Below are 13734 nucleotides of genomic sequence, written 5' to 3' on the forward strand. Positions count from 1 at the left end.
TGTAATAAAAAATATAATTGCCACTTAAGACATTTTACTGTACAGGCTTTGCAAATGATGTGAGGTAACACTTGTTTACCTCAAGTGTGACTACTCATATATCAGAGCAAAAGTAATGTTTCTATTAACTGATCATAACAACAGTGGTAATAGCTTGTATTAACATGATATTGGGAGTATATATCCAGAAGAAGCTTTCTGAATTTTTAAATGTATTTTAAAATAACAATTTTATTATTATTTAAATATTGTTTTAACAACAGAAATTTTCAAGCCCACACAACTGATTTCAGAAACAAAAACTTGCATTACTCCTTCTGTGCAACAAAACATGAAGAATGCATAAAATAAATTTCTTGAAAACCTTAATTAATAACATGATACCTAATGTATAAGCTTTCTTTAAAATAACTAAATGACCTGTGACACAAATCTCATCGTATTAAAATTTAACAGAGTAGCTAGTTATAAGTTATATGAACCAATGGATCAACAATACTTAAGATTTGTAATAACGTTCCTGAAATACACATATATCAGGTGATTGGAAAAGAAAATTACTCAGACTAAGCAAAGAAGCTCAATAACATACCAGAGCAAAAATGTCTCAAGTATAATCTCTATAACATGCATAAACTATAACTTGACCTTATAGGTAATTATACCAAAAAACGTTCCACTGAAAAGATCATAAATTGTAATAATTTTCTGGTTATAACACAGTATTATTATATCCAATAAAAGCATCTTCAAGTTAAACAGAGTAATTCAGTTAGTGAGTAAAAAAATAGGGCAGTAGTCTTTCAGTATATAATATACTGGATACAAGAAATCTATACATCTTTACAAAACCATATAATGAAAATTTACCAACAAAGGTCATAATAAAATATACAAATAATCATGAACTTGCATTAAATCATCTACAAATTATGCAAGCAGCCAGGTGATAGCTTACTGATTAATCTAAACATACATCTTAGTGATCAAACCAGGATTATAACTTGCATTTGCTTGGTTTTCAACTAATAATATAATCTACTAGTTTTAGTAAAATGTAGCTTACACTGTATTAGATAACCTTACCTGTAGAATGTAGTCTACTAATTGACAAAGCATGCCACTGTCAATTAGTAAGAAAATATTTTTTTATAATTAAATAGTAATAGAAAACTTCCAATTTCCAGAATGAACTATTTAATCTTTTTTCTCCCTTATAGGAGGCTGGTGGTTGACATTCAAGACTGTGGATCAAAAAGTCCATGGTTGGTTTGAAAGAGGAACAAAATTGTGCTCCACACTCCGAGCTCATAGGTGCACTTATAACAGTGACAGCCACATCCTACTATTCAATCAGGCAAGAATTAGTGATGGCTGCTGTTGACCAGTTATTCAACCTCCCACCCCCTTTCTAGTCTATCAGATCAAAAATTAGGAATGGCTAGTATAGATAGTCCTTGTTTAAATCTGAATGAATATCTACAAAAAAATAATAACTCATGCAGTATTCTCTGTAACTTTGAAATGAATTAAGTGTGTATCTTTATTAAGCACAATATGAAAACTATGCCTGTTCAAAAGGCAAAGTTTATTTATAAACTATGGTAATTTGAACTACACATGCCACTGCCATGGTTGTGTATAATTGCATTACACATATATAATTATATTATCTATGCATTACATTCACACTTTAGATGTGTTATATGTAACCTTCATATTGATTTGGTGTGCTCTTCGTATTACTCAAAAAATTTGTTACTTTCAAAACCTTTATTTGATGCACAAAAACTATTAAGTCCTTCCACGAAACATTAAAGTCAGTTTTTCATTAACTACCTAAAGTCTGAATTTGCTCTTTAAAACCAAAATATATAACTCAGTATGTACAAAGTTTCACAATACCTATTTAATCAAATTTTATTATTCCTAAATACTTTATCACTCAACAAAAAAATTAGCATAAAATAATTTTATCTTTTACCCCTTCAATAGTGTTATAAAAACCTGATCTGGTATTGTTTGAGAGGTAATAAAACAAGTGAATATGAAATGGAATGTTTTATTCACTGTGTTATTATAATATATATTTAAAAAAAAAGCTGATATCAGCATTCCTATAGGCAGTTCTGAGTAAAAAACAGTGACATTAAATAATTCTCTAAAACCAGTATAAGTAGGTTTTAAAAGAAAAAAAACTTAAAAATAACTACAGACTAGCATCTGAATAATTCAGTGCAAACACAAATTAATAAAATGTAGCTCAACAGCATAAACAAAACCTATTTTTGCTAAATTTAGAGCACCATTTCTATCATCTTTCCAGACATTAGCACACTTATCAAAAAATATGTCAGCTTGAGACACATTTTTTATCAAAATATAAAACAGTCATATTTAACAACACCTGTAGCAGCATGTAAAGTAACAATAGGCAAACTGGCCTATATCTAGCCAAACAGATGAACATTTCTGTTAATAATCCAATACATTAACTAGTTTATAATATTGTGTTTATGAAAAGATAGATCAATCTGTCTGATATAATCATGAAATAAATTCTGATTCATGTCACCTTGTTTAAAAATAGATATTACCACGTCTGACATCATCATCTATGTGAACACAGAAATTCACATTGTCTGAAATCATGACTTATCACCATCAGAAGCTTGTCTGACTTGTGTTTATCAAACAGTAGACATGCCTTTCTAGCACCATGTATGATGCTAGAAGAGTATGGATCAGAAAAGCACCAAATATTAGGTTGTTTCATATGAATTGGCCATACTTTTGCTTGGTTGAAAAGTGCCTGTGATTAGTATAAGTTAGATAGAGTAATTTGACTGTATGCTCTTCAGTATTGATAAGAGTGCCATGCTTTTCATTTGTACGTTATGCCGAGTTGTATTATAATTGTTTTTGTGTTTCTTTGGAACCCTATACCAGATTATGTCTTCAAACAAATTGAGGCTACTTTTTGTACGAGTTCAAATTGAGAAAAACATGCAGTCGAGGCCACTAAAAACATCAATTTGGCATATGTACAAGGGACTACTTCTCAATAGACTATTCAGCATTGGTTCTAGAAATTTTGTTCTGGTGATATGAACCTGTTTTTAACAAAGGAAGATCAATAACTATTGTGGAAGCTAACCCAAAAATGACAGTTCGAATACCTGCTGCAAACTTAAAAGTTTCCAGTGCAACTGTTTCTCATAACCTGGCTGCAATAGGGAAAGTTAAAAAAAATTGAACAAATGGGTACATCATAAATTGACAGAAAGGCAGAAACTGGTTAAGAACAAGAATGAGTCATTCCTGAAGTGAACTGTTACCTGTGATGAGAAGTGGATCCTATATGAGAAACAGAAGAGATCAGGACAATGGTTAGATGCAGGTGAATCTCCAAGACACATGCTGAAATTGTCTTTGCACCCAAAAAAAGTTACAGTGACAGTTAGTGGCCTGCAGAAGGAATTATCCATTATTCCTTTCTGCAACTAGGTGAAACAATTACAACATGATCTTACTGCCAACAGATTGATAAAATGCATCAAAAATTAATCAGAAAACATCCATCATTGGTGAATAGTCACAGGCCAATTCTGCTGCAAGATAACACCATACCTTGTATCTCATAAATCACCATTTCAAAATTAAAAGAATTGAAATATGGATATTTGGAGCATCCACTACACTCAACTGACCTATCTCCATCTAATTATCATCTTTTCCAGCACTTGGAGCTGTTTTTCTAGAACAAAACATTTAGGAATCAGGAAACTACTGTCAAAGTCTTTGAAACTTTGTCTCAAAAAAAAATGGAGTTTTATGGAGACAGATTTTCATTAATCTCCTGTTGGGAGAAAACCAATGCAGCAAATGGAGCATAATTTGATTAATAAAACTGATGTTTGTTGAAAACATGGAATTTCAATTTTTACCTATACGACTGGGAATTTCATATTTAACACTCTAATACACAACTAAAAATTATTCAGTAACCTGAGTGCATTTAGTAGTAGGAAGTATCAAAGTTATACTTATCAACATTTAAATTATGTCCAATACTATCATGTTTAGAAACGGAAATTAGTATGATTAACATAATATATGTTGTCTTAGTACTGAAATTTTCTTGGTTCATGCTATGGTAGGAGCAATAAAGGTCTTTTGTACAAAGTATTAACAACAGTGGAAAGAGTTTGATTAAAATAAATTTGTAGAGTAAAAGTAGCATACATAATGGGTGTATTGACAAAAAATAGTCAAATAGGAGATTTTAAAGTTATTTTCACTTTAATATTTCATTTATTAATGGTTAAAAGTGCTTCACATGTTAATAGTGTTGAAAATAAATTTAGTTAGCTAAATAAAAAAAAATCTGTGGTTTTCACAGTTCATTATTACTATTACACATTCTGAGAGTTCACATATTTTTCTGTTTAGATCACAGAGCAAAGCTTTTTAACGTTAATGTCATCAAAGACTATAACAACAAAGCATATAACATCTCTCAATGATTAATCCTAACTTTATCATTTATAAGCAAATGGCTGAAGAATCTAAACATTACTGGCATTTACTTAATTTAGAAAAGATGTTGGCCACTACAAAGGCTGAATTACATTAACCCCACAAATAATTTGAAATAAAGTTTTAATGTCCATTTGAACTGATGATTATTTTCTAGTATTGTCTGCCTTCAGCTATGTAAGTTAGAACTGGACCAACCATGATAAGATAATAAAATTTCCCAGGAAATTGTTTACTCCAGGTGAAGAAAAAATGACTGTTAGGTACTTAACACAAAGAAAAAAAAAAGGAGACATTTTCTAACCTACAAGTATGGGGTACTGCTGATTGTCAGCTTTATAGTAACAACTACTAGTTAAATGAAAGATGATGTAAGCTGCTGAAACTTCTAGTTCTATTTCACTTTGAAACCAACTTCAAACATTAACCAATCAGTACAGGAAACAAACTGTCTCTTCTGTTTTTATACTACTATTATAAACACTAACATCTCTACCTGTCCTTAGTTCATGAGCCAAGATGTTTTTGTTTGATACTACTACTACAAACTTCAAACATAAAGAGCTCTTCTAACAAGCTGATTAATATTAACTTTAAAAATAGATACCTCTGTGTCATCAAAGCTGAAATATTTTAACATTATTAATGCAAATTTCACATCTTTACTTGCAAAGAGGGCATTTCTATTTCTGGATTCTATGAACCTCAAACAAAAACACTTCTGTGTTTTCTGTTTTACACTATTACCATAAATTTCCCATCTTAAGGCTTTTTTTTTCTTAACACTCAGAAGAATATTTTTGTGGCTGGTACAAACTCCAAATAAACATACTTATTTTTGATTTTTTTACATTTTACACCAAAGGCTTTATTTTACAAACAGAAGGATCAACTTCTAACATAAAAAAGACCCCTTTTTGATTTCTCATGAGCTAAAGTATCTGTGTATTTTTTCTATACCTAATTTCATACCTATGTTTATTTGATGTTAGAAGAGGCTTATATCTGATTTTTTACACCAAACTTTAACACTGCAAGCTAGACCGTACACATAACTCTAGCTTAGGCAGCACCATGGGGTATTTGTACAAACAGCCAATTTGAGTATACGCAGATAATGTTCCTGGAACGTTTTGATCATGGAATGAAAAGAAAATCAGTGAGGTTTTTGATGTCTGTAAAAAGATACCAAACACTCCTTCACCTTCTTCAGAGGAGAATCAATGTTGGAGTACATAAAAAGTTCTGAGCAACTTTATGAGGCAATCAATATACCCAGCTTACAGGAACCCACTGAGGAGTCACACTTATCTTCTCCATAGCTTTCTCCAAAATCTGTATTGTTTCATCGATGTTGTTGTTCACTACTGTCAGGTCAAACAAATGCCCATAAGCTTGTCGGAGAAGTTCACTCTCCTTGGTCAGTCTTTCAAGGCTTCCATCAGTCTTACAAAGAAATAATTAGGATAAAATAATTTTTAAAAAATGTCATATGGAAACAACAAACAATCAGGTTTACATCACTGTTATTTGGATGTAACATCATAAATCATTAAACAATTTATTTAATTGTTGTGGCAAATTGATGTATATACTTTCAATCCACTATGACTAGTTGAAAATTAATTTTTGTTAATATTTTCAGTAAAAAGTGAGCTGTGGTGCATCCACTTGGACTTATTTTAAGCTGTCTGTAGTGGATAACTTATCTTACTGCCCCTTACCTATCTGAGAGATAACAAATAAACTTAATATTGTATCTTTAGTATTTCTTTACATTTTCAAATCTCCATTCCATGATATCTTTTTGAAATCAAAATGTAAGAAGAATGTAACTAATTGTCTTGGGAACTAATATTAATATGATAAAGTAACAAAATTAAATGCAACTTACATCATTAATTGTTGATAAAGAAGGTGCAGCAATAAAGATCACGTAAGGAGTGTATTCTGCTGTTCTTAATATCTTTAAGGCCTGTAAAGTAAACAGAAAAACTTGTTATATATATATTTATATTTCTACTTTCTCTATTTTAGGATAACAACTGAGTAACGCATTTTAAGAGTATGTCAGAAATTGTCAAATTACCTAATGCTGCATTACTTCTAAACCCTTGCAGTAAATTGATTTTTGTATTCAGTTTAAAAACAAATTTTCTGGGAATGACATATGATTCCTATTTATAATACTAATAAAAGTTGGTGATTATTTGTAGGAACAGAATTGAGAAACTCACTGGGATAATAAGACTTACTTTTTCTCAGTGTGTAATTTCAGTTTCACAATGATGATACTACTTAAATTAACTTCCTATAAGAGCAAGCATCTTACTTAGATCAAAACTAAAAATTAAAGCAGTAATAAATATAGCTAATTAAATATACTGTTCTTACTCTATTTCTTATAAAGGTTAGAACTTGTTAAGTTTAAACATGGAAGTATAAGTCTTTTAACTCTAAACAATAATATCTGACCAGTGACTTTGAAACCAACTTCAAACATTTTAAACTAATCAGTTCATGAAACAAATTGTCTTTTCTATTTTTATGCTACCATTATGAGCATCACGCCTAATCTTTCAACACATTAATATATCTACAAAGGAAATGAGCAAATATGCCAAACATCTTCAAATATTAAACATTAATTTCATACCTATATTTACTTGATGTTGTTAGAAACTTCTAGTTAGAAAAAACTACTAGGTAATTGAAGCAAAATGAAAGATTATGCAAACTGCTAAAATTTCTAGTCCTATTTCACTTGGAAACCAACAAGTTCCTGAACATCATTAATTTATCATTTAGCTGAATTAGTTTGTACAAATGGAGGAACTTGTATCAGAATTACTTTAAAGAATTAAGAAAAGCAAGGAAAGTTTTGTGAAAATATTAATTATTTTGTCCCATGGTAATTGCATGTAATTCAGTAACTTAGCTGCTGAATTTTATAAGGATACTTTTCCCAATGGTTCTCAATAACTAATATTAAATGCTGCTTATTTTTAATATGGATTGACTATAGAACTCTATTCACTTACATAACCTATAATTTTCCCAAAACTTTCTCACCCAAACATAGAACATTTCACACAATATTCAAAATACCACATCAAACAACGATATCAATTACACAAACTCATAACAATTAGAAAATAACACCATATTTTAATACTCATCATAACTATCAAATTATGACATGAAACAGTTATTGTATTCTCTACTACTATACTGCTCATTAATACTTTGTTAGATGTACTGTTTTTCATTGTTGTTGTTGTAGGTTTATAATGGAAATCTAAGGAAACTCAGAATGCTTTCTCATTAAGTCACTCTTCTTCTTGCTTTAGACCCGTCCTTGGTTCCAAAAAATTATTTTTGTGTACATTTTGAGGATTGTAGAGTACAAAAAAAAGTCTCAAAATGCTGCTGTTTAAGAGAGATGCTGTAGTCTGAGATCTTACTGTAGTAGTTAATAAAAATTATTGAAAGTTATGCATACAACTACAGAACCTGAACATGTTTAAAATGTTCAGTGTTTTTTTTTAATGTTGCTTATATGCAGGAGGTAGAATATTTGTGGAAAGCCCTCATGTTTCTATAAATGAGTTTATTTCCCACACTTATGAAAGGAAATTTACCACACCATTATATTGGAAATTAATTTTTAACACACTTTTACATTTCAAGTTAATTTACAATATGTACAATCACAGTTTATGATCCTTCGTATAACTGCACTGCTCCATCTTACTTGTGATTTAACTGCTTCTTGAAAACATGTAAACCCAAGTATTTTCATACTATTTTATTTATAAAAAAAAACTTTTCCTTGGCTAAAACCAAAAAATTAAAAGCTTGCTAATACTGGATCAATACCACATTATAGTAACTTCTAGAAAACTAGATGGCAGATTAGCCCATACCAGTGTAAATTCTAGATCTTAAACTAGTTAGGCCACTCACACCATGACAGATAACCTACATTATCCTAATTAAAAATTCTAGATGTCTTGATAAAAGTACATAATTATTTCTCAGTTACCTGTGGTTCAACATCAAGAATAGCTATCTTTTCCTCATGATGAATCCTACGTATTGTTTCCAGTTTTGTGCCATACATTGCATCTTCATGGGTCCCGTATTCTAGATATTCATTAGCTGCAATATCTGCCATCATTTCATCATGGGAAACAAAGAAATAGTTCTTTCCATTTTCTTCCATCTTCCTTGGAGCTCTCGTTGTATCTATGATAAACAAATATATTTTAGAAACTACATGACACTCAGTAAATAAAAACTACTCTGTGAATTAGCCATGAACTTCCAAATTCAAGAAACAATCTAGAGTTTTGAACCTATAATATCCTGCAATATATACACTACATATTCAAAATGAAAGAGGGGCTTTGTGAAAAATCCCAGAATTCACACATTCAAAAAGCTACCTACTATGCTAATCATCATTTAGCTGGATTAGTTTTATACAAGTGGAGGATCTATATTGTTTTCTCAGGCATATCCATTACAGTAAATAAAATGTTTAGAAGACTAATTGGATAGTCAGATTTCTTCACAAAAATCTCAACTTTTCAAGCCCACATGTGTACGTAAACCACACTAATATTTAAAATTTCCCTCATAACATTATTTAACCAACCCCACTTTAGTGTGTGTCCTGATTATAGAGTAATAAAGAACTTCATAACATACATACTTCAGACTATGGTACTACAGGAAAAGAACTTCAAATGAAAGCATTATAAAATGATAGAAAACAAAAAACTTTTCCTTTTATTTATAAATGAATATCTGATCTAACCTATCAGTAGATCAAACAGACTGACCAAGGTTAAAGTTATACTAAAAACTAGTAAACATGGTTTCTGAGCACACAGAAGCTCTGAAATAAAAGAGTAAAGCACATTTTCCTTGACCTTTCCAGGTTTTTCATGCTCTTAGCCATACTGTATAAACTTCTTTTGAATTTTATGTTCATCTTGGAGTTTTAAAGAGATTAATATCCTATATTAATTTCATATTCAAAGAAACTGTAGACTAAAATTAATTTAAAAAATTAAGATAACATTTTCACAATACTTTCCTTGCTTAACTGTTTTGCCCCATGGTAATGGTTTGTCAACTGCTATTTCAAAACCATAAGATATATATTTTGTGAAACATCGTGGAGCTTCCAAGGTTAAGAGAGACTGCATAAAATGTACTATAGCACCAATAAAAAGTGATTCTTAACCTACTGACTAGAGCTGTTCTAAATGCATGCAAAATTTTTTCAAGCAGTACATGGTATACAAAATACTTGCATTCAACTGCCACAGGTAAACTGTATCCTATATGGCAAATCAGTAGTCAACAGGTTAAAGTATTCCAAATATCCCTAATTAAAGAAATACCATTTGGACTAGAAATTTTCACTAATTAATTCACAACAAATAAGCAATGAAAAACATTTTAAATGAAAAACAAAATACTTACGTGGAATAGGATATGCATATTTGTCTGGATGATTTGCTATCAATGTGTTCTTAATATGTCTCCTTCCCACACCATGAGCACCTGGTGGCAATGCAGAAACAAATTTATTAGATTTAAAAAATACAACTCCTTTTAAGAGTGGCTCTGATTTTAAAGAAGAAAATTTGGTCTGTTTTTTTTGTTTACTGTACTTTTTAATGTGCAAGGTTTGTGTTTAAACTAGATATAGCATCAGTTTAGAATAAAAATAACTTAAATGTCTATGTAATCAAACATTTGTACACAACCTGGGCCTTTGGCTAAGTATTGTGTTTTCTCCAAGTATGCATGTAATTGGCAGCCATAGTTCTTAAATGAACTTGCAACTGAATTGATATGTTAGGAATAGTCAACTTATACCACAGATGGGACACATTAAACAAAACAAAGTGGGTTAAAAGTGTTATAAATAAATGTTAATTTCAGATAATATTTGATACAACTGCTTGAGTTCAGTAATAGCAGGTCATTTAAAGGTGTCTAATAACTTTCATTATTACAATATTTGAATTATAAATAATGTTACCAGTTGTTAACCAAAACAATAAAAAAGATTCATGTTTGAAGTTAATACCTTGGTAATTAACTGTTGAAAAATTTTAACAAGTTTGTTTCTTACCTAAAAGTACAAGGGTTTTTCTTTTGAAGGCTGGAAGTTTCACAACTTCTTCATAAGTAACTAAATCTAGTTGATCAAAAATGGCATTATGTTTGGCTAGATATTTGTCTTTGTAGTGCTTCTTTTTTCTTCCAAATATTGAGCAATTTACTGCAAAATAAACCATAGTTTTCATCCAGTTCATATCAGTAAACAGGGTAGTGAAACCTATTTTATACAACATACTGATGAGCAGGAACACCTGGCTCTAGCACCTTCCAGACCAAAAAGTATGTGAACTGAAACTGAACATTAAGTCTGAAGACAGTTTTCTGGACAGTTGCTTTAATAAAGACAGTTAACACTTTTTTAGAGTTAAGAAAATGAGAAAGATAAAACCAAGAACACAAACTGAGGTTTGAGAATTGTGTTTTCTGAAGCTCCAAAAATTAACCCTCAAAAATATTGTTAAAGGTAAGAGTAAAAAACTGATGACTTTTGTTTTTTGTTGACGTTACATTATTGGCTATTTCTACTGAGCAAACCACAGGTATTGAAATTTGATTTTTAGCACTGTAAGCCCTCAAACTTACCACCGAGTCAATGGGACTGCCAAATTGAACAACCAACATTTAGACACTACGATTAAAGGCAAGTAAGAAATGTGATACTAATGGATTGCTGATCAGAACCATATTGGTTGTTGATGGTGTCCTGTGCAAAATATATATAATTCTGTGTCCTATTTCAAAAGAATCTACTCTATCACTCCCCTGAAAGATATAAATGTGGGGCAATGCTCATAATACACTTGATACAGCCCTAGCACCAGTACAAAACCACCATTAGGTGTGGTTTTGTCAAAAAAGAACTTTAAAAAATTAGTGTAGATTTTTAAAGTATGCAATATGACTATTGACAAATGTGAATTGTAAATAAATATGGTTAGTAATAAGTAAACAATATAAAAGTAGCATGGTTATTGTTGAAAGAAAACAGTATGAAGCTGCAACTGACAAGAGAGCAGTATGTGTTTAGTATAATTATTAGAGAGGGAATGAGAAGAAAGTAATATGTCTATTATAAACAAAGATAAACATATACATAGTGAATGCAAATGTTAAAAATGTGTAGTGAACATGGCTGAGACGAAATGCAGGCAAGATATGCAAGTATACCTATAGGCTACTGAAAACATCCACAGAGAAGTCCAAAGTTATATTAATTCATAAATACCCTAAAACTTATAAACTAACCAAATATGGGCATTACACTGCTTCGTAAGTTAGCATTAAGAAAATCTGCTTAGTTTCTGACTTGGATAAAGAAACAAATTCAATAAGTTTACCTAATTTATTGTGACTCCTTTTTCAACAGTTACTAAATAAAAAGTTAATATCAAATCAACAATTCTTAAACATTTTGAATGGCTCAGAGTTTAGAAAGGTTTAATAACAACTTTACTCATAATGTAGAATATTATAAAACAGACAGAATTATATGTAACTTAAACCAAAATTGCAAGTATCCTCAAGGGAATTTAAGAACTCACAGGGAAACTTTAGAGCAATAATTATGTATTTTTCATATTCATAGAACCAGCAATGTAATTAATTTTATGAGAACATAGTTGCATTATAAATAATTGATGACATTTTTTTTTCTGTTACTCTGACACAAGACATCAATTTATAATCTTGATACTTCAATGTCAGAGCCTTTTCTCCTGTTTATGTACACAATTCTGACTTCTGTGCTTCAGTTTCAGAAATCTGGAAAACCTTTGTATCTCATTCTAACATAGGTGCTATATTTTCAGAACTATATTACTTCTCATATTAAATGAGAGCACCTTGTTAATTTCTAAATTTTTATATTTCACACTAAATACCTTGGTCATTTTTGGTCCTTTCCATGGCCATATAGGCTGTTCTCCACTCCTGAAGCTCTGGAGATGGGATTAACCCTGCTGTACTATCTGAACCTTCTTTTTTGGCTTGCCACCAATTATGGTCATCTTTACTGATAATTTGAAGAATATCTCCCATTCTAAATGAAATCCCAGCTTGAGCACAAGGTATAAGATCATCCTTTAAAGGATTATAATCAAACTGAGCCCGCATGTAGATCTGTGAAAAACAGTATTTAAATTATTTTATAAGAAATAACCATAAAAAAACATGAAGTTTAAAAAAGCAGAAAATAGCTTATTTTTAAAAGAATTTCTGGAAATCACTTCATTTTTGAGTGTTGCTTAAAAGTCCTATTTTTCTGTCTTGATTTTGTTACTACAGTAGTTTGAGAAAAATATAATATTATCCTCATGTAGTTACTTTGCAGTTGTTTTGAAACAAATTTTGCTGTGTTCTAATACATACATTTTTTGATTACTTTTAATAATTTCATGTCACAGTGGCTATTAGTCTGTCATTGAAATATTCCTCGTTATTTCCTTTTCATGTTAAAAGACAATTTAATCTCTTTGGTTATAGTATAGTTTGAGAATCCAAAGATAGTACATAATTATAACTGTGATGTTAGTTTGTGATGTCCATAAGGAAGTGAAATTTAAATAAAACCTATGTTGGGTTTACAAAATTGTTAATATTTATATTACTCTGACTGGTTATAATTTAGTTTTTGCCTCATTAAAGTCACAAGTCAATTTTCAATCAAAAATCATTTAAAACCTAATAAAAAAATTGTTTGTTTTTGAATTTCATGCAAAGCTACATGATAGCTACCTGTATTAAGCATCCCTAATTTAGCAGTGTAAGATTAAAGGGAAGGCAACTAGTTATCACCACTCACTGCCAACTCTTGGGTTAATATTTTATCAATTAATCTTGGGATTGACCCCCACTTTATAACATTCTCATGGCTAAAAGGGCATGCACATTTGGTGTGATGAGGATTCGATCCCACAATCTTCAGATTATGAGTCGAGCACCCTAATGACCTGGCCATGCAGAGCCCAATAAACAAATGATCGAATAAAATATCTTAAAGGCTGTACTTTAATGTGACTTTTGTTGTAAGCTGTTAAAAGTATAATGTTTTTT

General features: G+C 30.5%; 1 protein-coding gene across 5 annotated transcripts in view; it reads right to left on the reverse strand.

The window, feature by feature from the left end:
- Positions 1 to 213: 213 nt before the first annotated feature.
- Positions 214 to 13734, reverse strand: part of LOC143225546 (peripheral plasma membrane protein CASK-like) — a 240825-nt gene continuing 227304 nt past the window's right edge. For all 5 annotated transcript variants that reach the window (XM_076455194.1, XM_076455196.1, XM_076455199.1 and 2 more), the window contains 6 exons: positions 12564 to 12801; positions 10694 to 10843; positions 10036 to 10116; positions 8585 to 8787; positions 6434 to 6514; positions 214 to 5985 (listed from right to left, as the gene is read on the reverse strand). In XM_076455194.1, coding sequence (XP_076311309.1) covers positions 5806 to 5985; positions 6434 to 6514; positions 8585 to 8787; positions 10036 to 10116; positions 10694 to 10843; positions 12564 to 12801 — 933 coding nt within the window. In that variant the 3' untranslated portion in view covers positions 214 to 5805. The remainder of the gene's footprint in view (positions 5986 to 6433; positions 6515 to 8584; positions 8788 to 10035; positions 10117 to 10693; positions 10844 to 12563; positions 12802 to 13734) is intronic.

Source organism: Tachypleus tridentatus, chromosome 9, assembly GCF_004210375.1.
Source record: "Tachypleus tridentatus isolate NWPU-2018 chromosome 9, ASM421037v1, whole genome shotgun sequence".
Lineage (NCBI taxonomy): Eukaryota > Metazoa > Arthropoda > Merostomata > Xiphosura > Limulidae > Tachypleus > Tachypleus tridentatus.